The sequence below is a fragment of the Neltuma alba genome, unplaced genomic scaffold (genome assembly GCF_004799145.2).
Source record: "Neltuma alba isolate B1F8T4 unplaced genomic scaffold, ASM479914v2 tig00012343_pilon, whole genome shotgun sequence".
Taxonomy (NCBI): Eukaryota; Viridiplantae; Streptophyta; class Magnoliopsida; order Fabales; family Fabaceae; genus Neltuma; species Neltuma alba.
In genome coordinates this window covers 429,034-453,472 of record NW_021636852.1, presented here as the reverse complement: position 1 = coordinate 453,472, position 24,439 = coordinate 429,034, and the positions used below count along the sequence as shown (strand labels likewise).

At 32.6% G+C, this 24,439-nt stretch overlaps 1 protein-coding gene across 3 annotated transcripts; it reads left to right on the top strand.

Moving 5' to 3' along the window:
- Window positions 1-1,098: 1,098 nt before the first annotated feature.
- LOC114726135 (uncharacterized) lies at window positions 1,099-7,192 on the top strand. Of its 3 annotated transcripts, XM_028912702.1 has the most exons (8): window positions 1,099-1,379; window positions 1,457-1,488; window positions 1,775-1,872; window positions 1,990-2,072; window positions 4,662-4,739; window positions 4,814-4,912; window positions 6,645-6,822; window positions 7,072-7,192. In XM_028912702.1, the coding sequence occupies exons 1-8, from the start codon at window positions 1,296-1,298 to the stop codon at window positions 7,077-7,079; spliced, it is 660 nt and encodes a 219-aa protein (XP_028768535.1). In that variant the 5' UTR covers window positions 1,099-1,295; the 3' UTR covers window positions 7,080-7,192. The 3 variants fall into 3 exon arrangements, with proteins under 3 accessions (XP_028768535.1, XP_028768533.1, XP_028768534.1); XM_028912700.1 differs by having other exon boundaries at window positions 1,101-1,379; window positions 6,645-7,192; XM_028912701.1 differs by lacking the exon at window positions 1,457-1,488 and having other exon boundaries at window positions 1,101-1,379; window positions 6,645-7,192.
- Window positions 7,193-24,439: the final 17,247 nt, after the last annotated feature.

Genomic DNA, 24,439 nt, shown 5'->3' with positions numbered 1-24,439 from the left:
TTGGGCCTAAGTCTAGGATGTCCATTTGAGGGAGGATCTTGAACCCTACATAGGATCGGATTAGTTAAAATTCCATCTCATTTCTAAGGGGTTCCCATGAAATTTCAAACTTGTCTTACTATTCGTAGACTTCCCCCTACCATTTCTGTTTTTTCAAAAAAGATGTTCTTTGACTTTAGTTTGACTTTACCCCATAGTTTTCTTTCCTATTAATCCCTTATCCAATAAGAATTTAAATTATTAAATTTTAAATTAAGTTAGGTTTTGGCAGCACTTGATTTACTAATATTATTCTCTAATACAGTTTTATGAATATTATGCGCATTTTGAGTGGGATACAACAACAACAACAAGCCTTATCCCACTAGGTGGGGTCGGCTACATGAATCACATGATACTATCGTGTTCTGTCAACAACCCAGTCCTTAGATATGTCGTTGATTGGGATAAGTCAAGTATATCAGTAGTGATCTAATTTTATTTATTCTAATTTATATATTAAAAATATAAATAAAAATAAAAAATTGACAAAAAATAGTGAAATTTAAGTACTTGTCCTATTTATAAGGCAGAATCATTATATTAAATTTTTAGCATGAATGTACTATTTTGTCATTTACTTATTATAGTGTAGATAGTTATCTTTTTTAAAAAGTATATATATATTAAATAAAAGTAAAGTGAAAAAGTTATTATATTTTAATAAAAAATAATATAGTTTAATAATTTATTTAGTCTATCTAAAATATATTGAAGGTACTTGTATAAATAGGATGTAAACTAATCCCACATATACTCCTCCGATCCTTAATATAGAATCTAATTATTGAGTTAATTTGGATCTTAAATATAAGACCTATTTCTCATATTTATCAGTTTTTCTTAAATTATTTATATGGATCTAGGAAAAGAAAAGAGGATATCAAGTAAAATGATTATGGTGTTTTAAAAAAACATATCATATTTTTTATAATTAACTAACTTATCTAACTAATTAAATTAGTTAAATAGATGATATATTAGGTACAGAACATTATATATTCCCGGTTCTTTGTTTTTCACTTTTTCTTTATTTATTTAGGCGAAACGGAGTCTGGTACGGACCCAATTCGTGCTGCGTCATTTTCTCTGATGAACGTGGTTGCAATGTGCAGAATGGGAGCGTTTCCGGAAAAAGACACAAACGTTCATAGCTAAAGCGAGGCCAATCCTTCTTCTCGACATTCACATTGTCAAATTTACAAGTCTGTTACTGGCCGAATTCAAAAGCCGACGACGCGTTTCCTTCTTCAGATATGGCTTCCAATCCTTCGCTTCTCCCTGAGATCGGACCCGATGGTCTCCCTAGAGAAGCTCCTGTCATTAGCTACACCGAGAAGGTTCTCTTCTTCCTCTCTCCCATTACTTAATTTCCTGAATCTTATGCTTCTCTCTTACTTACTGGATTCTATTGCAGATCATCGAGGCAGAGCAGCTTCAATTAAAGAAGTAACTTCTCTCTCTCTCTTTCTCGTTCTTCCTCTTCTTTCCCGCACTCTAGTCTGGATCTACTAGGTGTTCATGCTGGACTTTTATTCATTGTGTAGTTGCCTCTTGAACCTCTGATCTCTGTTCATATACGCTGATTAATCTACTCCAAATAAGAACCGCGCTAAGATTGTTTTGTTTTGAGAAGGAATTTCAGTTTGTCTGATTGTATCTTGTTCAATGAAGAACACGTCTTTAATTATAGTTGAATTATCGGTAAGCTGCATAAGTTCTCTATTATTTTCAGATACATTGAAGAGAACTACTCTAAAATTCGTGATGTGGAACGCGAGCTTGCAAATCTCACAATGGAGATGAAACTCACTGCTGGGCCAAAGAAAGCAGGTTTCTATACTATCATTGTTATGTGCTCTTTCTGGTGCAAATGATACAAATAATTCTTCACTGGTCGTTATAGAATTATGACATTGCTTCTCTTTTATAATGATGCATACTTTTAAGCACTCGAACTTCTGAGGAAGAAAATAGAGGCGTCAACGGAGAGAATTCGTGTGGCCAAGCAAAAGGAAGAACAAGCACGAAAGGTGTGCTACTTGTATACTCAACTCTTCCCCACAGTTGTCATATCATAAATGCCTTTAGTGGCATAGATGCCTATGCCAACAGCGCCACACAATTTTAGTGGGCAACTCCTGATCTTATGTTTACAGTTAACTCATTGATCGGACTCCATAACTTCTGCGTACATAAGTAGACAGAAAGGACAAAGGGAAATTTGGAAGTTATTTACTCCTCCGGTCCTATTTATAGGACAGAGAGAGAAGGTATTTTTTGGTCTTGTTTATAGGGCACTGAGAGAAATTTTTTGTATGGATGTACAATTTAACCCGTCATTTATTAGTGTTGACTTTGTTTATATGAGGTATAATGTATATTAAATAGAAATAAAATTGGAAAGTCATTAAATTTTAAATGAGAATTAATAAAGCTTAAAGTTTTTCTTGGTCTGTATGAAACATGCTGGAAGTGCTTTATAGATAAGACGAGAGGAGTAACTTCTTGTGTATATGCTGTCTGTATTTTATTGGCAGTCGAATTAAAAAAGTACTGAAGAATGTATTCAAAAGGAAGGCAATGAAAATTCATTGATTTGTATCTCCCTTGGCTTTTGAAGATTTATGAGTTAGATTCTGACTCATATTTCCTAAAGATTCCTTACCCTTTGAAACCTATGGCGGGAGGGAGTGAGATTTGAGAACCTCTTGCTGTAGTTCCTGTCATGGACTTGGGGTGAATCTGCCTTTCATGGTCCCCAAGAATCTGCTTCCCTATGATTAGAATTTTGAGTTAGATTCTGACTCTAATCTTGTATTCCTAACTTTTCTTCTTCTAAATCCTCTAATCCTCTGGTTTTGAATAATCATTTACCATATGTTAGAGAGAACTTCTTTTGCATTATAGCTAAACAAGAACTTCTTTGAGTTAGATTCTGACTCTAATCTTATACTCCTAACTCAAATCTTCGAAAGCTAAGGGAGAATCTCTGTACGAATCAATGAATTTTCATTGCCTTCCTTTTGAATACATTCATCAGTACTTTTATAATTCAAATGCAAATAAAATACAGACAGCACATACACAAGAAGTTAAATAACTTACTAATTTAGAGAGGAAGAGACCACTGTGTGTAAGAGTTCAGATATGAAAATCAATCTTCTATAGTAATGTAGCAAACATTTTCAAAACAGGGAGGATTTAAAAGCCTTTACAACATATTCTTAGCACTTTAACCACTAAATATTTCTCAAGAACCTGGCAAAATTGTCAAGAAAGAAATACAATTCTCATGAAAAGCTTCTCACAATGACTTCTTATAGAGTAGATATTCATTACAAGCTCACATGTTTATGAGAAAAGAAGAGAATATTTCAAAGTGGTGATTCCTCTACTCTTCTTTCTCTAATTCAGTCTTCAATGGATAGAGTAGATCTGGTGTTGTTTCAAAGACCGAAGCGTTGGAGAGTTGTTGGCCTCTTGAATGTCTAGTTCACTTCCCTGCCATATTCTGTATTGATTTGTCTCTGTAACCATATGTCAAATCAGGATGTATTGGGTGTTTGGGTTTTGACTGAGATCAGTTCTGTCATTGAGTCACTGATACAGTGTAATATTTATCAATGAGACATCAAAGCCCACGTTATCCCCTCAGTTGTTGCTTTCTATTATTTCCTTTCTATTGTATTTTTGTTTGTATTTTATGTGGGGTCCTATCAAATTTGTTGTTTACATTACTATTTAGGGATGGCAGTGCTGTGACGTAGGGGTGGGGTGTGCTTTCTTACTCCCTGTCCCTGCCATCAGTTGTCTTCCCTGTTCCCACACCCATTTAGAGGGAATTTTCCCCGCATCCACATTCCCTGCATGGCCGAATCCCCACTGATCCCATGGGGACTCTGGGGGCTACACAACCATAGATTCAGTGAAGAAGAGACATAATCGCATCTCTATAATGGAGGGAGGTCAAAGATCAAAGAAGGGGCTTTTACTATTAGGTGGAAGTTAACAAATATAATTTGACAAGGTTCTAGTAATCCAGTGTTCTTCTGTGTTTTAACATGAGAAGAGAATTTACTGATTCTAGTGGAGGATATGATCACATGATCCCTGCAGTGGGGTGGGGGAGGACCTGAATTGAGGTTCCTGAACTGGGCAGTCCCACCATGACTTCCTAAATTAAGGGACTTTTTGCCATCCTGTTGATAAGAGTGATGCAAAGATAGCTGAGGATTGAGGTTCTATTAAAAACCCAACTTGGTAATTAAATCATAATAATTCTCTATCCACATAAATGTTTTGCTCCATATTCCTAACACCTGTAACACTCCTTTCCTATAACCTCTTGTACCTATATCATTTTCCATCATGGTGTTTGCTAAAGGAGGAAGACTTTGTTCATAGAAATAAGATTTCTGAATCATGAGCTATCACAGCAATGCATATGTATCTTAGCTTCCCTTTAAGCGGATTAATATACTGATGTTATATGACTTAGATAAGGGCACTTTCTACTGTCTATAACCTTAATTTAGTTTATGAACATCAGAGCTTTAAATGTAATTAGAATGATCACTACGCTACTTCAAATGTAGAAATCTTGACTGCATGTGCTACAGGTATGGGAGTCAGCATCAAAAGTAGTAAAGGATGAAGAGGCTATTAAACAGAAGCTATGTGAAGACTTGAACAATCTGGTAGTTACATTGTTTAATGAATACCTGTTATGCTGCGTTATGATAGGCTGTTTGATACAAAAAATGGTTTACAGGTCCAAGAGAGCAGTAGCAGTCAGTTTTCTAGGCTGGAGGAATTAAAACGACGATTGGAAGCTTTGAATCCAAATAGAGCATCAACCACTCCTCATCATGTATGTTCTCATTTCTGCATACATCATCTTCAAATCTCTACGGTTAATTGCTTCAATAGACTTTAGTACTATGTAACTGTTGGCTAAATAATAGACTTTAGTTTTTGCCGATTCTCCCAAGGTGCCTGAATTTCATTTTTGTTTTCTGGCCTGCTTATTTAACGTAAGCATGCCTGTTTATTTAGTTGTAGATTAAATTTTGTGCCTTGTGAAGCATACCCTGCTGAAATGTGTCATGATCTAAAGGGTTATCGGTGAGCTGTGAGCCATTGAATTGAGTTGGTCATTCATATTACAAATCCTTAACATGGCCAATATAATTTATTCAACCAATGGAGGAAAAATAATAATGGAGCAAACTATTGCATTGCAGTATTTTTAACCTGTTGCAAAGGAATGCATATCATTAGGAACTCTTCTAAGACTGATCCTCTAAAGTCACTCTGGACCTGCTCTGTAAGAAATTTGTCTTCAGAGTACCTGGGGATGGGTTCATTCTCAGGTTGAATGTTCTATAATAGCACTAAATGGATCATCCTCCTATATGGCTTTCTCTTTTAACTTGAGAAGTATTCCAGTGAGCAATTGAGGCTTCGAGTGATTATAATTATACACACAGAAGAATTCCTAGTTATATTCTGAAGCTTTGAAGATGATATAATGAAAGCAGCCAACTAGGCAGGTAGTTCAAACCCAATTTTGTGAATATCCATTATAGGGCTGAATATTGTGTAATTTTGATAACTGCTTCAAAAAATACTCGTAGTATTGGGTGAGATAATTTGTGTGGAATTGTTAGTTAGTAATCTCTTTACATTTTACTGATTTGTTGGGCCAGTTGTATACCTATAAGCATAACCAAGGGGATAGACTCCTATAACCAGGGGCATGAATTGAATATTATTGTGCTTTCCCTTTCTTCTGTAGTAGTGTTTGCTCTTAACCTTCGATTGGTAGCGATATAAACTGGTTGGAACTACTGCTAACTATACCTTTTAATTCAAGAACGTAGAGATACAATTCAAATAAAATTCTAAAGTGAATGGATTGTTGTAGGCATAAGACCTGATCTCTATTCTGAATTTTGCGTTAAAATAAATAATTTCTTTTGGCTAGCTACTGAAATAATAATTGAAGATTACTTGGTGTCTGAGTTTAATATGCAAGTGAATGTGTTACTACCTCGAGTCCTTGATATAAGAGTTTGTTAACTAATTTGAATAGATTAAAAAAATTATTTAAGCTAGTTATTTGTAATAAATAGATGTTATCTTCCTTAAAATATCTTTGCTAGTCGTATATATTACCTAAAACTACCATCTGATAAAACCTTTAATATATGCAATTATTACAAAGACCATCTTAGAAAAAAATGGATAAATATGATAGACAAAGTAAATTGAGATCTTATATTTAAGATCAAATTAAATGTTAAACTGGTTTTTATATTAAGGATTGGAAGTAATATTTCATATAATGCTGTTATCCTTAATGCATGGATTTTGAATTAAGGTTTTTTGTGGCTAGCTATGAAGAGACTACCCTGGAAGCAACGAAATCAGTGGAAAGATTTCTATCCTAAAATTTGTCTTCCTTTGTTGCTGACTGTTGATTCTACATTATGTCATGTCTTGAATATACGATGCTCGTCCCCTGATTTTGTCATGTCATGTCTTGAATATATGCATGTCATGCCAGTAAAATTTAGAACCTTGTACTTGAATTTTGTTTGGATGAGAGATCAAGGAGTTCTTCTCAGGATGATACAATTAAAGATTTGTCCTCTGTTCCCAACACAAGGGAACCAAATGGGGGTTCAGCCGATAGTAGTTCCACCCAAAGAAACGAGCAGAAAGACCCAGGGACAAATGGACATAATCAGCAGCCTTCTAATGAGGGAGGAGGAAGAGGTAAAAAGAAAGCTAACTTCCAATTAAAAGGAAAGGGAATTGGTGCAGTGGTTAAAGGTCGACCGGCGGCCCCGGGCTGGACTGGGGCCGGATTTGATGTGGATGGTGGGACATGATGTCATGATCTGTCAGTAAAAGCATAGGGGATGAGAAGTCATTACTTTCCAGTACAAAATATAGTTTTATCCATTAACTGGGAAATTCCATCTACCTCAATTGTATGTAACTATGTACTGCTTACCATGACAGCTTGCTGATCCAAAAATGAGGGGCCTTTCTTGTGTCTTTCGTGCCAGAACAAATAAACATTGTAAGTTACATTTGCCCTCCCGATATGTTTAATCGCGTATACGTTGATTTCTTTGTTTAAGAACGATACTGAGGTAGTATCTCCCCCCCCCCCTCCCCTCCTTTTTCAAAACAACTATTGCAATGGTAGTCCTTTTAATGTTTCTTTTTGCGTGTGACCTGAGAATAGTTTAGTTGTGAAGAACTGTTCTACCTTGTTTCAAGCATGGAGATCGAGTATCACTATTGAAATATGATGCAAAAGATCCCCTTGTACTCTAGAAGTTAATATCATGGGCTAGTGTGGATCCCATGGATTGTATAGAGTGAAATAAGTTGCGCTCTTCATGTGACTATAAATACTGTACCTTGTTAGAGTTTTTATACTCCAATTTTTAGTGTAAGACTTAATTAATTAATTTGAATAGATTAAGGATGTTAGTTAAATTAGTTAATATAATTTTTTAAAAAAAATATCCTAATCATCTTTGCTAACTCATTCCCTTCTTCTGTTATTTGATTATTGTCGATGAAATATTAATGAGGTTAATTTGAAAAAAAAAATTGATAAACATATAAAATAGATCTTACAAATAAAACTAATGTCACCTCTTAAATTAGTTTTATATTAATAATCAGAAGAGTAGACACAGGTGTTCCTTTAGTGTTTTAACTTGACATGGTTTTGATCTCTTAATTTTATAAAGTATTTTTTTGTTCTTTCATCATAATTCTATTGACAAATAATGCTGACATTAAAATTTTAAATATTGACAAAACATATCAAGTTCAATTTTCAAATTAATAATTATTGTCACAAAATCATGGGAAAATTTCATTCAAGGACCGCTAAAGGCAATTAATTTTCAAGAGCCCTCAAAACAATCTGAAAAGCCACTACAGGACCATAGGGACAAATTGAAACTAACTTCAAAACCAAAAAGACAGTGTTGCCCCTCAAACTATTACTATGAAATTTGAAGTCTTTTCTCTCTCTCTCAACTCCCAATATTTGAAGCTCCTCTCGCTCACTCTCTAAAAAATCCAGTTCATCCATTGAAGGAGATCGTTCGTCTCACCGTTGCTACTGTTGTGGTAAGGAGAGACTTTGCCATCGTCATTGCTTTGCTGAGGAGAGCCTTCGTCATCGCCCTGCTGCTAGAGCCTCCATCGCCACCCTTGCAAGTGTTGGACAAGAGCCTTTTGTATAGATATGAAGCTGGTTAAACTAGAAAAACTTGCAGGAGCTCGAACTCTACATGACTTTATTGCTGGATATAGTTTGTTTTTGTTTTAATATATAGCTATTTTTATGTATATATGAACCTTAATATGTATTTTTGGAATGGTTCGTGAAGTGGCTATGACAACGCGTGAGTTGAAATCTATTTTGTATAGTGCTATGAATAGATGGAGAATTTCATGATGGTACTTAGAGGTAAACCGCCCTAAGTACTGAACTGAAACTAGCTAGCAACTATATATGTGTACGAACAAATTAATCGACTTGCAAATGGATGTATTTTTATTGTTAATGTATGTATCCTTGTTGCAAAGTTTCTAATTCCACTTGTGAATAGTCACTCCCAGAATTGTGAATTGATGTGTTCAACTTTTTGAATGAAATAATTCTACTTGCAAAAGGATGTATTTCTATTGTTAATGAGTATATCTGTGTTGCAAATTTCTTGATTTCACTTGTGAACCCTCACTCCCAGACTTGCGATAAACTTTTTCAATTGAACTAACTCACTTGCAAATGGATGTGTTATTCTTATTAATATACATATCCTATTTGCAAATTTCCTAATTTCAGTTGCAAATGATCCCTCCCAGATTTGTGAATAATCATGTTCAACTTCTTCAATTCAACTAGCTCACTTATAAATGGACAAATGCTTACTATGAATATACTTATCCTTCTTGCAAATTGCCTGACTCTAGTTGCAAATAGTCCCTCCCAGACATAAATTATCATGTCCAACTTCTAGAATTCAACTAGATCACTTGCAAATAGACAGGTTATTGTCATTAATATGATTATTCGTATTGCAAATTGCCTAATTCCACTTGTGATTAGTGCTCCTCAGACTTGTGAATAATCATGTATGACTTTTTTAGTTATATTAGTCTATTTGTAAACAGACGAGTTTCTCTTGTGAATCAATGTATTTTTATTGCAAATTTTCTAATTCAAATTGCCAATATGACAGGGAAATACCTATGACATCAAAGTGTTAATCAACATATCTTATTGCAAATTTTCTAATTTGAGTTGTCAATAGTACATCACATACTTGCAAGTTAGTGGGGAAAGACAGCAAGTTGTAATTAATTGACATGTAACATACTTATAGTATATTCCCTAAAACGGAAATTGTGCAAATTCTCCATACACAAATTTTAACACATTCTAAAATAGCTTAATTGAAATAAAAATATAATAATTGCTATGTCATTACTTTGGCTTTTGTTGTCTTTATCCGTTGAAGTAGTTTTGCAATAGCAGCTGTTTGTGTATTTCTTTTATGAGTAACTAATCACCACAACTCAAACTTTAGGGAAGTGTATTATTCCTATGGCATAACAATAAGTACTGACAATAGATTGACACAGGTGCATCAATGAAAACTCAAAATAATGAATGAACTCATGAGCAATAGAAAATGACTATCATACAAGGAATATTGTGATTAGTGCTCCCCAGGCAATTAGCAAGAAGGGCAAGTATATTGATAGTAAGAATTTGTCCATTTATAAGTGAGCTAGTTGAATTCAAGAAGTTAAACATGATTATTCACAAGTCTGGGAGGGATCATTTGCAATTGAAATTAGGAAATTTGCAAGCAGGATATGTATATTAATAAGAATAACACATCCATTTGCAAGTGAGCTAGTTCAATTGAAAAAGTTTATCACAAGTCTGGGAGTAAGGGTTCACAAGTGAAATCAGGAAATTTGCAACACGGATACATTCGTTAACAATAGAAATACGTTTTTTTGCAAGTAGATTTATTTCATTCAAAAAGTTGAACACATCAATTCACAAGTCTGGGAGTGACTATTCACAAGTAGAATTAGGAACTTTGCAACAATGATACATACATTAACAATAAAAATACATCCATTTACAAGTTGATTAATTTGTTCATACATTTATATAGTTGCTAGCTAGTTTCAATTTAGTACTTAGGGCGGTTTACCTCCAAGTACCATCATGAAATTCTCTATTTATTCATAGCACTATACAAAATAGATTTCAATTCACGCGTTGTCATAGCCACTTCACGAACCATTCCAAAAATACAAATGGAGGTTCATATATACACAAAAATAGCTGTATATTAAAACAAAAACAAACTATATCCAGCAATAAAGTCATATAGAGTTCGAGTTCTTGCAAGTTTTTCTAGTTTAACCAGCTTCATATCTACACAAAAAGCTCTCGTACAATACTTGCAGGGGCGGCGATGGAGGCTCTAGTTGCTAGAGCAGGGCAACGATGAAGGCTCTCCTTAGCAGAGCAATGACGATGGCAAAGTCTCTCCTCACCACAATAGTAGCGACGGCAAGGCAAATGATCTCCTTCAATAGATGAACTGGATTTTTTAGAGAGTGAGCAAGAGGGGCTTCAAATATCAGGAGTTGAGAGAAAGAGAGAGAAGACTTCAAATTTCAGAATAATAGTTTGAGAGGCAACACTGTCTTTTTGGTTTTGAAGTTAATTTCAATTTGTTTTGGTTTTGAAGTTAATTTCAATTTGTTTCCATGGTCCTGCAGTGGCTTTTCAAATTGTTTTGGGAGTTCTTGAAAATTAATTGTCTTCAGCTGTCCTTGAATGAAATTTTCCCAGAAATCATTGTTTGGGAACATGGGTGTTACGGTTAAAAGATTGAAAAGCAACTATGAAGTTAATGCCCCGTTGGCAGCATGGAAGTTGAAGTGGAACTCAAATTTTCACTTGCTTGGTGCCATGGAAATCAGTTCCTCATGAAACCCAGTTCCATAAAAAATGATGGAAGCGGGTTCCATCACCCCCCCCCCAAAGGATCCGAGTTCGAGTTCCTGGGAGCTGGCGGTCTCTCCATTTTGGCCTTTGACTCAATGGCGACCTTGATCCTCCCCCATCGACCGCGGCGACACTCCTCCACCATCAATTACGGCGGCGCCCCACCACCATCAACGGCGGTGGCGCTCCTCCACCTGCGCAGATCCTCACTACACCATCGATGGGATCGTCTGAGGAGAAATAGGGGGCAAGAAGGGACGAAGGCAGGTGACCCATGAGAATAACCTCCCACACTCCAGACCACAGCTTTGTTCGACGGCGACCTTGAAACCAGTTGCATTGTCGATAGCCAAAAGAGGGATGCTTGACGGCGATGAGAAGGTGAGAAGATAGACAATTGAGAGCAAGAGGTGGTTATTGGCTTCGGTGGAATTTTTTTCGATCTGATTTTCCGCGATTTTCAACTTGCTTTTTCAAAGAAAACCATCATCTTTGCTGGTCTGGTTTGTGTTTTCAGTGACAGTGGTTTTTGAAATCAGTAGCTTCAAGCCACGAATTTCATGGCCGCCATTCATGGCGGCGAAGCTTTGTTGGTGGTGGGGAACTGGGAAGAAAGAGTGTTCGGGTGATGGGTTTACAGTTTTGCCCCCTTTTAAGTTTAAGGGTATTTTAGTCTTTTTATACTGAAAATATATAAATTAAACGGGGCATAAGGATGAAACTGATTATTTGTTGTATTTATGTTTATTCCTTTATTAATGGGTAAACTGATTATTTGTTGTATTTATGTTTATTCCTTTATTTTAATTAAACTAGATCTGATGGAGAAAACTGAGAACTGAGAACATCGAAAATTGTTGGAAATTATTGGAGCTGGAAAGTACAGAATACCTTGTTTCTGTTCATGATTAATATACTGCGTTCAAAATTCTAAATGCTTTATAAAATATTTCCACATTTACCTATATTTTCCACGAAAATTGTTGGAAATTATTGGAGCTGGAAAGTAATAATATTAACATAATAAAACATTTAATTAGGGGTAAATTTTGAGCAAATATTTGAACCTAACTACCTTCTTTCGTCTCAGTAATTTGCAGTAACTGGTTATTATATTCAGGGATTGATAAAGTACAAAAGAAATCATAGAAGATTAGCTATTTTGAGAGCTACGAAGCAAATATAATTAAGATTCCAGAGAGTAGTCATTATTCCAGACAAATGGATAATCACATAATAGTTATATTATTTATCGTACTTTACTTTAGATATTCATTAATTAAGAGGGTGTCTTGTTCAGATAATACACAAATAAGGTCCAGAAATCATGCACTATTCTGGCAAAAAAAAAAAAAAATCATGCACTATAAACTATGGATCCCCATTCACAATCAGTATCATGTGCTGCTTGTAACAGCCCGTGACAAGTACACAATTATTTAATTTCAAAACAATAATTAATTTTTTAATGATCAATATAATAAAAAAAATTAACCAAAAATATTTAAATAATAACTGTGGTAGAAAGAATAAATCATATAATGAAAAACTACTATAGTTATAAAAAAACTCCACTAATTATTTTGAAAAGTCAATCATGGTAAAAAAAAAAAAAAATCAAATAGAAGTTTACCATGATTATTAACAATTCGCATCTGTAACAAAGCAGTAATCACTATTTTATAATAGCCAAAATGATTAATATGACAAGAAATAACCAATTCTTGATTTTCATGTATATGACAAATCCATCAACAATACTCTAAAATCTTAAAATACAACTAAAACCAGTCATAAATGGACTAAGGCATTTGAAGCCTATCAGAATAACAACCACTACCGCCCATAACAATTGCAACCAAAATAAAAGTCACATATATGTCTAAAAAGGTTCCACCCAACAGTACAAATCCAGAATGTAGCAGAAAAATTAAAAATATGTTAAGTATAACAAAAAGTCCTAAAGTTTGACAATATATATCAACCAGAGCATATATAACAAAACAGAGACTATACAGAGCAAAAGAGAAACTCAAGCTTTTCCAACGAGGGCGAGAGTGAGAGTGAGAGTGAGAGTGAGAGTGAGAGAAATAGTGAGTAAGAGAAAAAAAGAGAGTTTGCTTTGGTGCTCTTTTAAGATATTTTGGTAAGTTATTTTCACCCTCCCTCTTTCTATTTACATTCTTCTTATTATTTTTCAAGTTTTTGGTAGAAAAATAAAGTTTGTTAGGGTTTGATAAATTTTTAATCTTTGAGGTTTCTAACTTATTTTTATGATATTAATAGAGTTTATAAGGTTAGAATAGGAGTCTTATGATCTAGATTTTTATTTATATAGTTGATTTGAGGAAATGTAAATTAGGATTTAGTTGAAAAATTAGTTTATTAGTTAAATCCCTATAATTCGCTCACTTAACAAATGTTCTTTAGGAAAAAGATAAAAAAAAATTCATCTGTCCTTCCAAGCAATTCTTAAAACTTATCAACTCTATTTTCTTATTAAAATTATCAATAAGGATAACTCCTTCTAATAATCTAAAAATCCCCAAAAATTCTTACTTTAACTCTAAAAAAAAATTGCGATGCTTTAACCGTTCCTCAAAATCATTATTATAAATATTATTTTCTTCTCTCATTAATCATCTCTCACTCATTAGGATCATTGAATGACAATTATTTTCCCAATTTATTCAAAACATTCAACTTTGACTAGTTAAAGTTTTTTCAAAAATCATCAACATTCTTATTCTAACAAAATCCTCAAAACTCAAATATTGAATCTTCAATATGACTTCAAATGAACTAAAATAAGAGATCAATTTCAAAATTAATATCATCATTATCACAAATCACAATTTTCTAATTAAACCCTAACTTACATTTCCTCAAATCAACTATCTAAATAAAAATCTAGGTTATAAGACTCTTATTCTAATCCTATAAGCTCTATTAATATCATAAAATTAAATTAAAAGCCTCAAAAATTAAAAATCCATCAAGCCTTAACAAATTTTATTTTTCCGCCAAAAACTTAAAAAATAAGAAGAAGAAGGTAAATAGAAGAGGTTGGGTGAAAATAACTTACCAAAATATATTAAAGTAGCATCAAAGCAAACCTTTTTTCTTCCTCTCGCTTACTATTTCTCTCGCTCTCAGTCTTTCTTCCTCCTCGTTGGCAGAGAGCAAAACGGACCAGAGGCAAAGGAGAGTGAAAGAACCGGGAAGAGGCAAAAGGAGGAATCAATAGTGGGGGGCACGTGACCCCACTGTTGATTTAATACTGGCTAATTTTATTTTATTATTATTATTTTTTAATAAAAGAAAGAGGCACTAGGGGATTAACCGCTCCCTTCCCCTCCAAGCCAAACAGTGGGTGGCCACGTGCCACCCACTGTTATAATATATATATATTTTTTATAAATATATTATATGTATCTTTCTTTTGTTAACTATATATATTAATTATTATTTGACTATTATTTGTTAATTAAGGTTGGAACCCGTAATTAAGTAATTCAGATTAAATTTCAATGATAATTAATTAATCTCAAATATAACCTAAATTTTTTTTTTTAAAATTGGAATGTTACCCTGCTCAATGCCCTAATACAATCTAAACCATTAATTCAGATTTATAATTTTTAATCTATAATTTTTTAATAATAGATTTATTTTTAAATAAATATTAGTCATAAGGTCATTTTTATTTAAATTTTGCATCTATTAAAATAAAAAATTATTTAAAATGTACAAAATATTTAAATTAAATATGAATCATGCAAAATTAATTTGAATGGTTGATATTAAGATGCGCAATGTGCTCAATTATATATGTCAAAGCTAATGAATTTGGACCATTCGTAATTGTATATCAAATATGGAATGGAGCTCCTGTCACATCCTAAATTTTATGTTTAGAAGTACCGGAATTAGCCTAATATGGACAGGCTATCAGACTTTTTTTGAAAAAAGTCCCAAAAATTTTGTAAAAGGCAAAGGGATTTCCAGGAACTAAATCCCAAGAGAAAATTTTTTGAGACTAAAAAAAGAAGAAGTTAGAGACTATTCGGACGAAGTCTCATGGTCTAGAAATAAGAAATAAAATAAATATAGGTCAAAGGTTATGTTAGAGGCCTCAATGAGGTGAATTATGGGGTTAAGCTGAACCAAGGACAAAATCATAATTTTGCAAAGTGTTGAGTTATAAGGGCAAAAATAGAAATTATACCCGAAAATGCCAGAAAAATCTCAAAAAATCAGAAATGGTATGTTAAGGCCTGTATATGAAGTTTTGAAGCTCAGTATAAGAAGTTGAGTTAATCAAGGGCCAAAGATTATACTATGAATCTTAGTAAGAGGATTCCTGATGTTAAACCTGAGCTGGGACCTAAATGCAAATTTTGCCAAAAAGGACAGTGATAGAAAGTAAGCTTGAATACTTCAAAAAAATTTCAAAAAAATAGGAATGAGGTCTAGATGCCTGTATGAGGCTAAAAATGATGAAAATGCCCCAGGAAAGAATTTGTGGAATTCTAAGGGTTTTGGCTAATTATGAATATTAGTATAAATTGAATTATTTAAAATACAGGGAAGCCTCAAATAAGTGGAAGAAAATGGGAGAAAATACTTGAGAAATTATCACAGATTTTAAAAATAATTTCATCCCAAAAACCGAAGAGATTGGCTTTAATAAAATTTAAAGCCTATTTATATATTATCCGGAAAAAGTCAAAGTCAAATGTTTAGAGGTTGACTTTTGACTTAAGAAAAATTAGAAAAATTTCCCATGTTGAATAAATAGTATTGGTACTTAGAAACAGATTCTCGGAGTCCTAGATCGGTAGAAAGAATTTAGTCAAGTTCACTCTGAAATCAATATTATTAATTATTTTAATGGAAGAACAAGGGAAGAGTATCACTTCCTCTTTCAACATATTATATAATAACATGTGGACTTATTTGAAGTGAGAAAATGGTGCCATAACATGCTCCAATGGTCACGGGTAAGTCAGGACCCAAAAAAGTATCCATATACGGTGTAGAATGGTAAGATAAGTGGAGGAATGCCTAAAGGTTGTATTTTGCACGAATTTTAGATTAATTTCCCCATCTTAATGCCAAAATGATGAAAGGACATGGAAGAAACAAGTGTATGATTAGATGAAAAAAAAAGTGTACAATTGGATGAAAAATACTTATACGGTCGGATGCAAGACATGTGTACGATTAGATTAAATACATGTAGTTTGATGATGTAAGCATGATGTCATCAAGATAATATAAGCATGATGTCATAGGGACATTTGTCACCACAAGACAAATAGGAAAATCGGACGGTCAAGATTAAGCCACATATTTTCAAAATCAATAGCTAGGAATTGTTCTTAAACTCTATAAATACCCCTCCCCTCCCCTCCCCTCCCCATTTCGTCCAAGTTCAAGGAAACCATAGGAAAACTCTTACAAAATGAATTCTAGAGAGAGAAAGAAAGAAAGAGAAAGTCCAAGTAATCCCATGCAAAATCAAGCTTTAAAACAAGGTATGTTCATGGTTTTTGATGTAATTTTCACTACTTTTATTGTTATTAAGCTTGGTTATGGATTTTAATAGTTTTTGGGAGCTTGAAACCCTTGGGGGGTATGCTACACAAAATTCTTAAGAGTAGCGAAAAGTGAATTTGATGTTAGAATAATGTTTAAAGGCTTGAAAGGAACAAAATCAAGTGGCTCTAGCTTTTTATTAATTGAATTCTATGACTTCGGAACCAAAGAGGATGCCACAGCCTAACTGGTTCTTGTGCCTAAGATGTGATTTTGTTGATTCTAAGGCTTCCAATAGATTTAGAATGGAAAATTGTGTAGGAACAAGATGAAAGAATAAAGTTGGAAGCATTGGAATTAAAACTGAAATTTAAGTGGTAGATTTTAGTTTTGGCCTAGAACTAGGGGAAGGAGTTGGATTTTGATAAATCTAAGCTCATATTTAGATTCCTTGGGAAAATTTGTGTAGGATTAGCCTAAGAGAACAATTTTTACAAAGCTGGAACACTATATTATAAATTAAGGAAAAGAGATTAAGTTTAAGAGCATAAGTCTTCCACATTATGTAGTTCTTTGTCCTAGTGAGTAATGTGACCCTTATGACTGTGATTAGGATCTTGAGATATCCAATACAAGGTTTAGATATGGTTGACTAAAAGCTAGATGGTTGGAAAGCTTAGGGAGCAAGTTGAAGAACAAGAAAAACTTATAGTGCAAGGTAGTGAACTTACCTCTTTATGTACGTGCTTGATGTGGTATGCTTATGTGTTAGTTTGTATATGTTGCCTATATGATGTTGTGACATGATGATTGTTACTGGAAATGCTATTCTTAATGTTTTTTCATGGCCATGTATTTTTATACCAAGCATAAAGTATGATGGCATGTCACTAGTGAACTTAAGTTTATGAAAAATTACATATCATACATTAGCATCTATCTTGTACATGTACGTGGTAATGTTTACTATTAAAATTTTCTCGAATCTCACTTACCTTAGCCAACCATAATAAGTGATAATGATCAAGTAAAAAATGCATGAAGTGGAAGCAAGGAAAAAGGAAAAGAATTGAGGAAATTTATTGAATTACATTGTATAAATTGTATGTTAATATATGATATGAACATGCCATTAATGTTATATGATCACAAATAATGATGATGGCATGTATAATTGACTATAATAATGTATGAGAATAGTTTATGGATTGATGTAATGGTATTATGCAATAAAAGAAATAATCATGAATTGTTAATACAAGTTAAGGGAAATAACTATCCCTAATTGAGTAATAAAATTGAGACAGAGTAGAAGCGAAGTAAACGATGGGTTTTGCCCATGAAATGTGATATGATTAAAGTACACATCCTGAATTTTAAAACAAATAGTAGATCACCTAAAATAGATGTGTATTCTAAGAGTTATGCTTGATCAAAGTTAAGACAGAAAAACTGGAACATACAGTTTTGACCAAATAAATAGTAAAATTCAACAAATAAACTGTATAAATTGGTAAGGGTTAAGTCTGGTTTTATATTTTTTCCCTGTGGAAAATTGAAAGAGTTTCAAATAGAATTTTGAACCACCTCAATATGATTTTTCTACAATTAGTTATGATTTTTTAAAGTTGTACCAAAAATTTAGAATTTAACCAATGAATAGTAACCCGAGAATCAATTGTAAATTTTTAATCTACGGGCTTATTTCGTAAATCGCTTGAACCGTAATATTTCTAAACGCGTCTTCTGAAAGGTTAAAGAAATGATGTTTCATCTCCACTCATCAAATATATCTGTCTTTGGAATTTGAAACCAAAGATTATTAAGATTCAAAATACTTTGTCGTGGGGGTTGAAATTCATGAGACTGAATAATGGAAGCATCATAGTACGAGATTGTTCTTTTTCCAAATGAATAAAAGTTCAAAGCTGGGTCATGTATGGATTGGTTTGTCGCAAACTTATTCACGGTAAGTGTCATTATATTGTATGATTGCAATTCCTGGGGAATCCGCAGTGAAGAACAAGACAAGTGGGACAAGACTCATCAAATTTTCCATTTAGTTTGGATTTTTCTACGCTTAAAATTTGCTTCAGACATTTATTTAGAGCTCCAGGTAAACCATATTATTTATGTTCTCTAAATAAACTTTTTAACTGGAAATCTTAATTTTTTTTTCAAATTTATATTCTTTTTCGCAAACTCTTCATATCAATTGCACATACTAAAAAAAATATTTTCATATGTGCTGGTTTCCATTGTAAACAAATAAAAAATGTCTCTTAAGAAAGTTAACTTATATTTTTACAAATAACTATTTCAATTAATTTTTTTTAATTCTTATAGATTCATTATTTAGATTTTAATCATCTTATGTTGGCAAACAATTATTTAGATCTTATATTTAGGATTGGATGTAATATATTTTTATTTAGTTATTGAGATTTTTTTTTACATCTAACCAATTAGATCACATCCTATCTATCTAATGGCATTACAGGATATGATTATATGGATTTAATTTACAGAGTTTAAATCCTCTTATTATTATTATTAAAAATTAACTTTTTGCCCTGAAATTTTATATTTTTTGAATTACGCATATATAAGAAAAATAATTGAAAAACACAGGAAGTGAAATTTGAATAGTCCAAGGAGTGTCTTAAACATCATGTGTAGCACACAGATCTAAAATAGTTTGGGGAAGGATTGACTTCGTTCTGCTTCCATTGTGAGTATTGCAATTAAAATCATCTGCCTTTCTGAAACTAAATCTCAGTGACTCAGTAGTCACAGTCTCAGCCTGCTCCTTCTGCGTCAATGGATCCCTCTCTTTACCCTCACTTTCAGCACCCTTCTCTCTCTCTCTCTCTCTCCCCCCCCCTTCTGTAATTTCCATCCATACTCTGTATTGAGTCACATCAATTGAGTCACATCTGAAATTATTATGTGTTGCACATAAGGTTGTATTCTGGGGCCCCTTTGTACAGAACTAGAGATGATAATGTAGAAACTTTAGGGTTTTCGTATTTATTCAAATGGTTTTGGAATTATTTCATTTTAGCTACAGCCAATTATATATTGTCGCTATCAATTGAAATTGAACTACCTAATAATGATTTTTGGAGTAATTTGTTGCCCCCTTTGTACAGAACTTGAGATGATAATGTAGAAACTTTAGGGTTTTCGTATTTATTCAAATGGTTTTGGAATTATCTCATTTTAGCTATAGCCAATTACATACTGTCGCTATCAATTGAAATTGAACTACCTAATAATGATTTTTGGAGTAATTTGTTGCTTCTGCAGTGCAAGAATTAATAATACAAGAAAAATAATACAAGTCTTAATTATTATAAACTGTAAACGGTTTAAAACGACCGTCAACATTAATGATTATTGTATTGGCGTGTCATCACATAATTTGTCGAATTTATTAAAGTTCAAAATGTTGAATACAGGGATGAGATAGGATTTTCACACACACAGTAAGAAAAATTTTAAATTGTATTAACTCTTTATTAAAATATAATAATTTTTTAATTTCATTTTTATTTAATATATGTTTTTCTGGTCTTATTTATAACTCACTTTCAATATATCTCACATAGATCAATAAGAATTTTTAACTTCATTACCTCTTGTTTAAAATTCAACAACCTTTCAATTTTATCACTATTTAATATACAATATATCTTATATAAATTAAATCAACACAATAATAAATCAAGAGTAAAATTATAGATTCATATGAATATTTTCTCTCTACCCTATAAATATGATCAAAAATTTTCTTCTTTCTCTGTCCTATAAATAGGACTAGAGGAGTACACCTTTAAAAATAAATAAATGTTTGCACTATAATAAATGAAGGGCAAAATAGCACATTCATACTAAAAATTTAATGAAGTGACTTATAAACAAGATAAAAAAAATCTTCTCTCTCTGCCTTATAAATAGGACTAAAGGAATATTTATATATATAGGGACGAGATTTTCACTTCTCAATTATTTAACATAAGATTTTCATAATAGCAGCGATGTCATGCATAAATTTAGATGCTATATGTTTTCATTATGGTGTAATTTGTTGCTTCCGGAGCACGAGAATTTGAAATACGTCTTAATTATTATAACTGTTTAAACACCTGTTAAATTACATTAATGATTATTGGCGCCCCATCACATAATTTCTCGAATTTATCTAAAGTTCAAAGTATAACGTCTAACATATAGGGACGAGATTCACTTTTCAATTATAAAACAAAATAACATGAGATTTTCATAACAGCAGTGATATACCATGCATATAAATTTGGAAGCTATACTTTTTTTCCCCTAGTTATAGGACAGTCAGTATTTAATTATTTTTATTCAATAAATTAGTATTTTTAGTAATTATTTAGAAAATTATCATTTTACAAACAAGTGATAAAATCACAAAATGACCCATTACAAAACTTTTTATTTCACTGTCCCATGACTCATGGTAATTGGGCCAGGGTCAACTAACTTATTAGATACCTGTTGATGACCTTATGGTCTAATAACATGAGATTTCCTCTGTAAGTGAGAGGCCGCGCTGACTTGTTAGTTCAATCCAATTTGTAACTTTAGTCGTTAATTAGTGGTTGTTTTATTAATTAATTTAAGGAAAATAAATTTCATTAGATCTGTAAGTTTTTGTGATTTTTTTTTTTAAATTGCAATTCTCCTCTTCAGCCTTATTGGTTAGGTGATGGAACTAAAGATCTATGTGCCTGATGAGTTGTTTGTTTTATTTTGATTTTCCTCTAATGACTCGAAAGGGTTTATATTATACGGTATGGAATCAAACAAAGGATAAAAGGAGATAGATAGAAACGCACAGAACGAAAAAGATTGAGTTATTGCACTTTTCTTTTCCTTTTGTATCCAAAGTCATGTCAGCTTTTGTTGTGAGACCCTTTTCTCCCAATCAGTTCATCAATAATTGACTCTGTGTGTGTGTGTGTGTGTGTGAAGGACTTTCAAATATATAAAAGAGATATCGCAGAACCAGAAAACTCACCAACTTAGATCACAAACCCTAGATGGAAAATAAACTCAACAAACCAACAGATAGAATCATTTAATAGCAAGTCAGCTCTCTCACCACCTTCACTTCCCATTACTATAATTTTTATCATCTTTCCTCTTCCTATTACCATTATGGCACACTTACTTAAGCTGCATGTGTTGTGCATTAATTAATAAGCTGATGTACTTGCTTTATATTTTATACATATATATATTATTTGCTTGCTTCCTGTGTTTGAATTTCCCGCTCTTTCTTGAATATTTGTCCTTGTTCTTTAGTTTGTTATACAAAGTTGTTGTAGGGTGTAGCCCCCATATGGTTTCTTTCTTTCTTCTATGCTCCTTTTTCAATTTTTGCGTTATCCACGTCAACTTTTAATTGTTCAAGTATAATATTTTTTTTAAGCATAAAAAGATGTATCAGTTAAATATAATATATGAAACTTGTATAGAAAGTCATGCTGTATGCATAAAAAAAGTCATGCTATTCAGAATTATAAATAGCGTTATTAACATTAGACTAGAGCACTAGACTCTATACAAAAGTTAGTACAAACAAATGTATCTAGTTGACAGTACAAAAAAATGCATCTAGTTGAGTTTTTTTTTTGATATAAAAATAGGAAAAACTGGGGGAAAGAAAATAAGAGAAAAATTTGAAAGGAAGTACCTAGTATTGAAAGGTATCTAGCTACAAAACAGATTCAGAAACCATCAATGCACATTATTCTTGAAGATCTCTTAAAAATCATTGCAGATTTGTTGGAATCTGCAATGACCCTTCAAGCGTTGGTTCTTCCTCCCAAATTTACAATCATTTAGGGAGTGTTTGACAAAACTAAAATCAAGGTTTCAGAATCACTTTTTCGTAAAACGAAATAACTTCCTTCACATATTTACTTCGTAATCCGTAAAAGCACTTCTGAAACCATGGTTTGGTTTCTGTCCTTTTTTTTCCAATTTCCCGATAAAAACATTGGAGAATAAGGAAGGGGAGAGAAAAGCATGATTACATTTATCTCTTTACTGCCAATGGTCTAATAACCCAGTAATATAAATTTTTTTTTATTAGATTTATCTCTTTACTGCCAATGGTCTAACAACCCAGTAATATAAATTTTTTTTTATAAGTAGGAGCTTGCAAATTTAATTTTATTTATAGTTCTAAGAGTGCCTGACTTATTAATTTTTTTGAAAGGTAAGTTTACCTTATTCCTTCGATATTCATTGTACAATAACTAAGTTGCTGAAGATATTAAATGAAACAACTTCCTATTCATACACCCGAAAAAAAAGGTTCCTAGTCACTTTCTTTTCACTTTTACTCCTTTTCTTGCCTTACATTGACACCTGCGAAAGTGTCTTTCTTCTTTTTTTTCCCCCTCTATTTTTGATTCCAACAGAGGAAAAGAAAAAACATTCAAAAAGTCGTACGAATCTAGCTTCTGAAAACCCTAGGTTATGGATTGAATTTCTAATAAGCACATTTTTTTTATTTAGAGTTTCTCGTATTAATTACTAGTATTGAAAAAAAAAAGGTTGTGTTTTTTTTTTTAGGGTTTCAAGGCGCTTTCATTTTGTTATATTCCAGGAACAGGGAAAATGTTTGTGCTGGTAATTGGAGTTCATGTTTCCATGCAAAACCAACTTTATGAAAATTAAAATGATTTGCAGTCTTGTTCTTGTGCTACCTGACAATCTCAAAATTCCATGAAGTAAGAACCAAATTATAATATGATTCTCTCTGACCATCTTCTCTTTTTCTTATCCTAATTCAAAAGCTGATGTAAGCCTATCATTTTTTTTAATCACAACTCCCCAATTCATATTCGAATTCACTTCATGGTCACACCACTTTTTAGAATGATAATAATTAGAAGCCTATCGAAGTTAAGGTGTTTTATCACACCTAAATATAGATAATATATACAGAAATAACCAATTATTTGCATTAAGGAGGAAAGAAAGCTGTGTTTTTGGGAGTGAAATTACTAGAACCAGTAAAAAGGACCGTAGGATGATAATAATTACTTCCTAGGCTTGCGTCAATTTTTTTGGCCAACTAGTTTTATGTACCTAACAATCTGCTTAATTGGTGTTTATACCTCTGTATAGCCGAAAAGTAATTTGGTTGAAGAAAAAGCTCAGCATTATAAAGAATCAAATTTATGAAAGATTAATGATATTTGAGAATTATCTTCACCTTAGGTGCTCAAGCTCTTATGACTTGTTAATGTAATGGTACGGATATTATCTTTATCATTCTAATATTTTCTTTACATTTTCATTCTTAATTAAAAACTACTAATATTATAACAACAAAAATGACATTTTTGAGTAAAAATCACTAGAAAAACAGCACCAATGACTAAAAGAAGAAGAAATGATGAAATTTCCTAAATTTTCACAAGGTATGACCTATACATACATGATTATAAATAGTTAAATTGAATACTACAGGGGTCACAAAAAAATGAAAAAAAAAATAGTAATAACTGATAAACAATATTCTAATGGCTAGTCTATGTACGAAGCTCAACGAGAGAGAATTGGATTCCTCTGCCCAATCTTGTCTTTTAATAAATAGCCAATCAGAAAGCGAGCTGTGTCGGGGGAAGGGTCAAAATTTAGGGTTCAAAATGACGGGTCCCGGTGGGCCCCACTCGCCACGACCCCAAAAAAGCCATCACGTGAACCACCCACGTGACATGTCCCCCTCCC

What these genes read in the sequence shown, in the direction of transcription:
- LOC114726135 (XM_028912700.1), top strand. Translation starts at nt 1,296, where the DNA reads ATGGCTTCCAATCCTTCGCTTCTCCCTGAGATCGGACCCGATGGTCTC. An exon ending in AGGAAGAACAAGCACGAAAG is followed by an intron (nt 2,073 to 4,661) that starts GTGTGCTACTTG and finishes CATGTGCTACAG; the next exon opens with GTATGGGAGTCAGCATCAAA. An exon ending in CATCAACCACTCCTCATCAT is followed by an intron (nt 4,913 to 6,644) that starts GTATGTTCTCAT and finishes GAATTTTGTTTG; the next exon opens with GATGAGAGATCAAGGAGTTC.